General features: G+C 41.3%; 1 protein-coding gene across 1 annotated transcript in view; it reads left to right on the top strand.

The window, feature by feature from the left end:
• Positions 1–4,527: 4,527 nt before the first annotated feature.
• LOC137284313 (sodium-coupled monocarboxylate transporter 1-like) overlaps positions 4,528–9,595 on the top strand; it is a 23,399-nt gene continuing 18,331 nt past the window's right edge. Inside the window, exons 1-3 of the mRNA XM_067816081.1 lie at positions 4,528–5,010; positions 8,740–8,805; positions 9,462–9,513. Coding sequence (XP_067672182.1) covers positions 4,645–5,010; positions 8,740–8,805; positions 9,462–9,513 — 484 coding nt within the window. The 5' untranslated portion in view covers positions 4,528–4,644. The remainder of the gene's footprint in view (positions 5,011–8,739; positions 8,806–9,461; positions 9,514–9,595) is intronic.

Here is a 9,595-nt window from a genome sequence, read left to right as displayed (position 1 = left end):
AAGGGGTTGGTGTGGTAATGGCAGCAGTTGTTCTATTGCATTTTCTAAACTTGAGTGGACTTTCCTGGATATATTTGCTTCAGGGTCTGTACGACAGACTAATGTTCTATGTCAAGTTTAAGTATCGGTAAAGGATAACCCTTCGCGAAAAGAAGCACTCGAGCTTTGTAGTCAAGGGATGCAAAGCATCACTGAATACCATGAATGACATCCTTCAAGCGGTCTTACAGGTTCGAAAATATAATCATGAATTATTACACAGACTGTTAAATTCATATCCGATTAGACTTAACATTGTTTGACTTAAATATGTTTGTTGTTTAACTTATTTTACAAGTTTCTTTAAGGACCACGTCCACCATGTAGTGCAATTCGAGATTGAAGTGGAGGTCTTCAAGTCCACGCTAATCCACCATGCAAAGAAGGTATCCCGACTGCGACACCACCACAACGTTGTTCCGGTCGACCTGCTGAAGGAAATGTCTTTGTTCGCATCATTCAAGACCTTTCTCTACGGACAGCCGCACAAGACCATTCCTAGATACCCTGCGACCCGATGTGAGATTCAGCTTGAGGGATAGTGAAAGTTGACAGAAGGAGGGGTACCCTGTCTCCTTCACATCGACGACATCACCATCATAACTACAAACATGGCGTGCCCGTGTGCACCAGGTACAGTGTTTAGCGACGACACAATCTCCCCAGCGCCCTAACGCCCGAGCGTCCATGGACTACGTTACCACAACATGGGTGGAAGGTCTTCAGTTCGGACCAGAAGTTGGGAACCTCTTCGGAAATCCAGGACATCGAACCAACAAAAACGTCGAGGGATGGAACCACAAGATAAGGAAACTTGTCAGGAAGAGCCATCCAAACATTTTTAAGGTCGTCAAGTTGTAACACCGAGAACACTCGAACGTGGAAATTGCCATCCAACAGGTCGGAGCACGCAAGATAGCCCCACCAGGAAGAGAAAGTATCCTATAAGCATATTGAGTCCTTTAGTCGCAGAAGGACAACCTTGTCAACAGCATCATCGGTGTCCTGGACTACAGTGTCCACCGGTCCGGTGTCCACCGTCAGTTACCCACCTTTTCCTTTTCTGAGGCGAACAGACGATGAAGTAAACGTTTATTGTTATTTATTTACTAAATTTCTACCATGACTACGTCATCAGATGGTCATGTTGAGAGTCCCGGGAACGCTAAATTTCAGTGTTCATTGTATCTTGACCGTTCCCGTGAAAGCGTGACACCTAAACTGAGGAGCTTTGGTCTTGATTTGGTCCCGGGCCATAGCCATTTTCTTAACCCGCAACCAATGACCTTGTTAGAATCGTAGTAATATTTTCATTCGTATGGATAAAAATTGACTGACATGTGTTTAATACTACACGTGATATCTGTATGGGCAATATTTATATTCCTTCAGAAGGATCATCATTTTGGAGTAAATGCAAATTCGACCCCTTTGAATATGTTCAAACAGAAATAACAAAATACTCCAATTTAGGTGTAATTTACTCTAATTTACTGATATGTGTTGAACTTAATACCCGTGCAGATGTCAAGATGAATGTCTAAACAGTAGTAACCTTGTACATTTGTCTGACCTTCCTACATACATAGCATCCCGAGCTGTTAAGGGGATAACTGTATCTTCACATACACAAGAGCTAGCTAAGCACATTCAGGGAGGGGATGGATAGCCAGCGTGCCTAGTCGCTGTCTCAGCAGTCAAAGCAGTCTAACCTTAGGGCCCTAGGCCTGATCAGACTGTCACGTGACGTATTTGTCCAGATGTCAGCCGGCAGTATCTCGCACCTCATCCACAATGTCATGCTTCAGTGGCCAACCGGCCTTTGTCTAACTAATTATATGCAGCTAATGACTCGGTGCTGCTGACCATGATGACGATAGTCAAGCTGCGCTGAGTTCCTTTCTGTTGACAGACATGTCATTATTTAGAGAGATATTCAATTTAGCGAACTCGTGGAGTGTTATAAATATTCCTCATAAATACTGTTCCAAAATGCCAACGACATATGCCTACGATAATAGCCTCCAGGTTTTGCCAAGACAAAGGTGGGACACAAAGATAAACCCAGAATATTGAGGTCACGGATTGAGCCAATCGCTTAGTTTGATGAAAAAGATCATCTTTGTACTGCTAAACATCCTTGTTAAATTATCTTAATTTATTGTACCCGTGAAGGTCCCGGGGTAGAATAGGCCTTCAGCAACCCATGCTTGTCATAAAAGGCCACTATGCTTGTCGGAAGAGGCGACTAACGGGGTCAGGTGGTCAGACTTGCTGACTTGGTTGACGCATGTCATCGGTTCCCATCTGCGAAGATCGATGCTCATGCTGTTGGTCACTGGATTGTCTGGTGAAGACTTGATTATTTACAGACCGCCGCGATATAGCTGGAATCTTAATTTTGTTAAGACTGGGCTATAGGGGTTCGTAGGGCTACTATAGGTGAACATGAGGTGTCCATAGACATGTGAGTAAGTGTATTGTGCACAGTCAACATGTCAGCGCAATACGGACGTAATCACGTGTGGAACGTGGTAGAGTGAGTAGTGTCAGTGGTCACAGGAGCGGTTAGTTTATTTTTGACACCCAAAGCAAATGAAATTGAAAAATCTGTGCTGATGTCTCCTGGACTTGCAGGCAACGTATCTGCTTTGGAACTGTTCAAAAATGAAGAAGGATTTAGCACAAAAAAGAATAATTACATCTTTTTTATGTAAACCTCAAACATGTTTTATTTACACAGGCTGTAAGCATTGTGAAGAGACAGTATACTGAACCCGGATCTGTGAGGTACGGCGCTTTGAGTCTAGTTCGTCATGGGAGTAGTCTAGTGGTTAGAGCGTTCGCTTGTCACGGGAAAGACCCGGGTTCGATTCCCGACATGGGTACAATGTATGAAGCCCCATTTCTAGTGTTCCCCACCGTGATATTGCCGGAATATTGTTAAAAACGGCTAAAGAAAACCTCACTCACTCACTTGTCCTGACACCTGGCATGAAGTATTTCAATAAATATACTCTTAAGGTTTTCATTGTTTTTTTATTTACGATTAAAAATACTTAGGAGATTTGTAGGAGTCAATCAATGCTGGTGTGATGTAATTGAATGTTTTGAGAATGAATTACCATTTGCACTTCCTTACAACCATAGTTATTTGCAATGTAGTCTCTTTTGAAAAATGATTGGTATATGGCATGTAATTTGCCTCTGTACAATTTTCATTTTAAAACAAACGACTAGAAACAAACACTAACAAATGTGTGATGCAAGAAGAGTGTCAAACTGAATGTTCTAAGGGATTTCTCGACCTTCTTTTCAAAACGTTATGATCAAGAATGGGACCCCATGCACGTGTGTGGGGCTACTGCTTTGTGCACGTGCATATCATGCTTTGTGTTTAGGGGTGGTAATAGAGGGAAATGGTGGTGTGTTCATAAGATGTCTGCCCTTGAAACGTTTGTTAACGTTTACACTTCCTATCCAAATTGAAAGTTCACTATCCCACCTTTTATGAAGAGTACATCAACCATATTTACTACTTCTGCAAATACACGGTGATTGCACAAAAGCCCACGAAGTGTGTGCGTCTTGGCTGTTAACGTCAAGATGGAAACTCTATGTTAATGGTTTATCATCTATTCAAGTTTAAATTTATTTATTTTAAATAAATGTTTAGTAATTGAGTTTGCTGCAGCTCACAAAAGGATTGTAAAACGTAAGCACTGACTTTTCTGCTACGCTACCTGCACCATTAGAGAAGCAAACGTGTTCAAACATCGAGAGCACCGAAGAAGGATATCGCGCCAAAATTGTGTGCAAAACAGAAATAGGACAAGAAGACCTTGCCCAAGTTAAGGCAACTTCCCCATGTATTCACAAGACAGACTTCCATGTATGGCGCGTTTACAGAGAAGAACATTTGTTTGTATTTTCCAGTGACGGTTACACTTTCTCGGTGCAGTGTTGAATCTAATGCGTTTGGGGGATGAGTTCGTCCTGTGCGTCCAGCCAGCGCTCCTACCCACTCAGCCACCGGGCCACCGGGCGCTCACCTCGAAAGCAGTAGAAGCTGTAGTTTACTGAGAAAATGTGATCCCAAATGTATTCATTTGCATTTCACATTTAACTACTTGGTATTGTGTATTCATAACCATGCTCCAGTTTTCTGTTTGAAGATCTGTGATGAGTTACCTGTCAGAGGTCACTAATTCAGCGTCAGTGGGACATCCGTTTGACATGGTGTATTTGCGCATGTAGTTAGTTTTCTATGTGTATAATGTATAAGACTTATGTCGGAGGTTGTTAACATATTCTGAAACCCTTTCCGACCCAAGTCGAAAAGTCGACATAAACCTGTCATTATCTTAATGGGTGCTGATGAAAGCTGCAGACGTTGCTCTGTTTCTAGTTTCTCTCTCTCCCTCTCGTTCCCCGGACCCCGGGCGTGTTATCTGCAGTAGATAAACCACCGACTCCCTGGAACGGGGGTACACCGTCCTTGTCTCTGTCGCTATTTCTCCCTCGAGCCAGCTCCAAGACTGATGTTTACTTCTGGTGCCCGTGAAAGCTGCAGCATCTCTAGGTCATTCCGTGTTGTACAGCATCATGGCAGCCGACTACAGTATCGTCACTGGCTACATCAAAACGTTCAGTGTCGCCGACTACGTGGTATTTGCGGTGACGTTGGCAGTATCTGCCGGAATAGGCGTCTTCGTTGCCATCAGAGACCGTAACAACGTCTCCACAGGAGAGTTTCATTTCGGTGGACGGAAAATGCACGTGATACCTGTGGCTATGTCTTTGCTTGTGACGTTCCTCTCGGCGTTGACCCTGCTGGGAACTCCAGCCGAAGTGTACAACTACAACACAATGTTTTGGTGGATATGTCTGGGTTATCTTGTGTCGGTTGTCGGGGCTACGTGGATTTTCATACCGTTTTTCTACAAACTTGGGATTACAAGTATTTTTGAGGTATGTAGTGAACAACGATTTCTGACAGTGGAAACAGGTGTCAAGCTATGCTATCTCAGTCTAACCAGAGACCATATAATAGATATATAGCCATCTCTCGAAGTATGGTGTATTTCGATTATCTTGCGAACACCAGTCAGGAGCGGGCTGGTCTGTAGTTGGCAGTGCATTAACACCATCGAACCACATAAATACTCTACTACATAACCCTCAAATGTAAAACCCAAACGAACGAACGACTGATAGGGAACTGTACACAGCCGTATCATGATCAAATACCAAAGATGTTTAACAACAACCAATCGTCTCCCTGGCAAGTACGCCTGCACTTCCTTCCTCCAATGAACCGTTTTCTAGAGGTGACAATGTCGTGCATGAGTGTTTTAGACTAATAACAAGACTCTGAAATGAACATATTGTACTGAATAAAATTGTTCATTGTGAAGGACTTTCTTCATTTCCCAAAGCTGAGGAAATCAAGACTTGCCACATTTTCTAGACTTGCGTGGGCTTTCGTGGTTGTGTTTGCTTCGGGGTCTGTGCAGTGTTTGTTTGCTGTCCATTACTACTGCCATAGCACCACGGTGGAAGAACGTGGCGCCGTGTCGGCCCTTACCGCCCGGGGGTGTCAGGTAACACGTACAGGCTGTGTCGTGCAGCTCGTGGGAAAGTTGAAATTTTCTCCGACTGATGTCACAGTCGCGATGTAAAGTCGTTAATCAAGGGTTAATCAGTAAACCAGCAGAGACGCGGCTTCATTGGCGTGGCCCGATAACCCCATTCCGGGAGCCGCTCTGGTGGAAGTAACATGTATGGTGTTCATCGATAAATGCCAAATCCAGTATATTTATGCGCGCACACCCTACAACCACCGTCCCCAACCACACATCATTCCGGCATGTTGTATAGATTATCGTGAACCTGATATACTCTATACTTCCAGTTGTATAAAGTATGTTGAAGAATAAGGACTATTTTTATAGATAAAAAATCATGTTTATAGGCAATTCTACTTTCGACGTCAAGCTAGTGATATATACGGCGGCATATCCTGATATGCTCTACACTTCATGTATAACACGATATCTCAGCCTGATATAACGTACACTACATGTTAGATATCATGAACCTCATATGCTGTACGCTTCATGTTGTATTCAGTATTATGTCATTAGAACGGTGTACACTGCACGTAGCATTGGGTATACTTCAAATCATGTACTTAGTCTGTCTCATGGACCCTGATTAGAGATTATTTTCCCTATTGCCAAGCCCTCCCTGCAATGTAGTCTGTCTGATCTTCACGGGCAGAGATACAATATTTGTAGTAAATTTATGAAACAAACGTCAGAGATATTTTGTGAAGGTAAAACTTGTAAATTTTGTTTTCTTGTACATGTATTACTTTGAAATGTTGTTGATTACATTCCTAGTATTCTGAAAATGCAAAGCATAATTTGTGCAATCTTAACGACGTTCATTTTTCATATTTTACCCTTTTTATTAGAAATGTGAAGAAAGTGCGTCACTGCTCTCACAGAATTTGTAACGTCGTTTTGAAAACAAATCAAAGATAAAATTCATTTAATGTACAGATATATCAAAATATCTAGTTTTACAATATAATATGGTTAATGAGCTTTAATATGTTATATTTATTGCTCAAAAGAGACCAGCAAGCCAAAATATTCCTTTTACCTCTGCTTCGCAAATGTGAAATATTCTGTTGCAAAAATACAAAATGAGAATATGAATTATGTTATGCTTACTTGAAGCTCTACTACCAAACCTATTTGTACTACAAATCTAGACAAATACAGATAAATCAATATTAATTAAATAAGAAAAAATATATTGTTACAGCATGGAGACTGGAATTTATTGTTACGGTAGTGACACAAAAACGATGATGACACAACACCGGTAGTGACATAACAACGGTAGTGACACAACACCGGTAGTGACACAACAACGATGATGACACAACACCGGTAGTGACATAACAACGGTAGTGACACAACACCGGTAGTGACACAACAACAGTAGTTACATTTATAACGATAGCCAGTTCTGCTGTTTTCCTTAAAGGATAATTTAATGAATTTGTAAGTCAGTTGTTTCAGAATGTTTGAAGAATATGAAAAAAGGAAAAAGATTTACTAAGGATTTCCTTGTCATGTAAGAAAGGGTGACTGTTTCATGTTAAAGAAGTGACATTGTGACAGTATGTAATGTCATTATCGTAACGACCCTGTCAATTCCGTTTTCTCCATTGTCATAGTCGTTACACTACCTGTCCTTACCGTAATAAAAAGATCATACTTATATGCTTATTGATTTTATTCAATAGATGCCAAAACATTACGGTGAATAAGATTCTAAAACATTTGATACCTTTGAACTGAAAATTTAGATACGAACAACAATTAAAAAATTAACTAGAAAAATGTCACTGCTGTCACAAAATCTGTCCTTACCGTAACAAAATCCTGATAACGACAGTAACCGTAACAGTAGTGAGAGTTACTGATAATATCAGTTTTAAAACTATAACTGGTCCCTAAAGTTTACTGAGCACATAGTTTCAAATGATTTCCCCTACTGCCTAAGGTACTTGACGTTTTTGGCTTCACAAAACTAATTGGTGTCAGCGGTAGCCAACGTAAAGGTTAGGACATGTAAAAAATCTCAGATATCAATTTGTATACACTTTTTTACAATAAAATTCAGAAAAAAAATTGGAGTAAGTGTTTGACAGTCATGTCTCCTTACTGCCATGTCTCCTTACTGCCATTGCTCGCAAACATGAAGTAGAATCGGAAGTCAGTGCAGGGAGTAATCAATAGTGCACTCTTTTAATGATGTTACGGTAGTTACATAAAACCTTGTGACAAAGTTTGATCTTTTTTCACAAAATGTTTCTCCTTGCAAGAAAGGCCCAAAAAAAGCTGTAACATCATTAATTATGACATGTTAAAGAGTTTCTTTTGAAAAACACGAAAAAGGCAAAGAATTCATACTGCACATCGGCCACTGAAGTTTGACACATGAAGAAAGAATGAGTAAAACTGGGTTTAGGGGTTTTAGAATAAAAATATATATTTGGTGTACCAGTACTACATAGTGCGTATGTATAATACGATGGTTTGTAGCTCATATGCTTCTTTGTTTGTTTAATTAGAGAACAATAGGACTATTTTGTATATAGTAATGAGTACAAACCGGAAATGTACATTCAAGTGCGTCCCAAGAACTGAAAGGTAAACTCAAGCTATGCACACCGTGTGGACAAATGGGGTGCTTGTGTAGGAGGTAGACATATACCAATAAATAGGTTCGACAGTGGATGTGGCGGCTCTATCATTACAGACAGGGCAACAATGGCGTTGATCAGTAGGTCAAGTCAAAGAGATTTATTGTAAGAAGGACCTGCTGTCTGCCCATATACAGTAGAAGCTGTCTAAACCGGCACTCATCGGGCCTGAAGTAATAATCCATTTTAGACATTGTGCCGGATTGGAGAGCTTGTGATAAATGTGAAAGCCACAAGCGTGACTGAGATTTAAGGCCGGTGTTGACAGCTTACCGGCATGGACAGATGCCGGTTTTGACAGATTCCATTGTACTATGGATAGATAGGCAGACAGACGCCCCAAGACGTAACGGGGAGGTCTCTCTGGTTTACACCTAAATTCGAGTTGTACCATGTTACCCCATGTTGTGTTGCAGTACCTAGAGATCCGGTTCGGGAGAGGGATGCGGTTGGCAGGTTCCCTCACCTTTATTCTACAAACGGTAACGAAGTGAAGGTGGAGGAAGTGAGAGTGCTTATTTCGGGGATGGAGTGAGTTAGGTAAATTTTAAGCCGCAATATCACGGCGATGGACATCAGAAATGGGCTCCACACAGTACTCGTGTGGAGAATCAAATTCGGGCGCGAATTTGGCGTGAAGATCGAACGCTTTAATCACTAGTGCCCCTTGTATGGGTTGGGGTAGGGATAGAGTTGTAAGATTCAGTTGCAAATAAGAAATTGCGTATTTTCTGGCAAAATGTGATGTCAGCCACTGGGTCTATCTGCGGGAAAACAACACACCAGGAAACAGTTGTCACTTGTACACCAAGTTATATATTGACACACAAACCTTGGTCTCTTGCAGATCCAAAACAGTAGTCGAATTTCAGTATAGCATGAACATACGGATACGACAATTGGTTTTGAAGAATTATACCTGCTCTGGTTACTCAATAATAATGCGTCCATTTACATAGTGCCGAACTCCACACTCGGCATGCTCTTAGTGATAACAATGAATAGCACAGTACATTTTTTCCGGGAAAACACTTGTACAACACAGACTATTGTTTGAAAGATGTTCAACACCGCCCAATGAATGTAACGTTATAGAACTATTCTACATGTGATTTGATCCAGTGATCCTTTGTTCCAGATGATCTACATGTCCTTCGTCCTGTACGCCCCTTCTCTGGCCCTGAATGCAGGTAACGCAAGTCCTCTTCATCACCGACATTAACGTCCTCTACCATCTCAGTATTTGTCCTCTTCATCACCGACATTAACGTC

The sequence above is a fragment of the Haliotis asinina genome, chromosome 5 (genome assembly GCF_037392515.1).
Source record: "Haliotis asinina isolate JCU_RB_2024 chromosome 5, JCU_Hal_asi_v2, whole genome shotgun sequence".
In the NCBI taxonomy this organism is placed as follows: domain Eukaryota; kingdom Metazoa; phylum Mollusca; class Gastropoda; order Lepetellida; family Haliotidae; genus Haliotis; species Haliotis asinina.
Note: the sequence above shows the minus strand (reverse complement) of the source record. Positions and strands in the feature narration are given on the sequence as shown.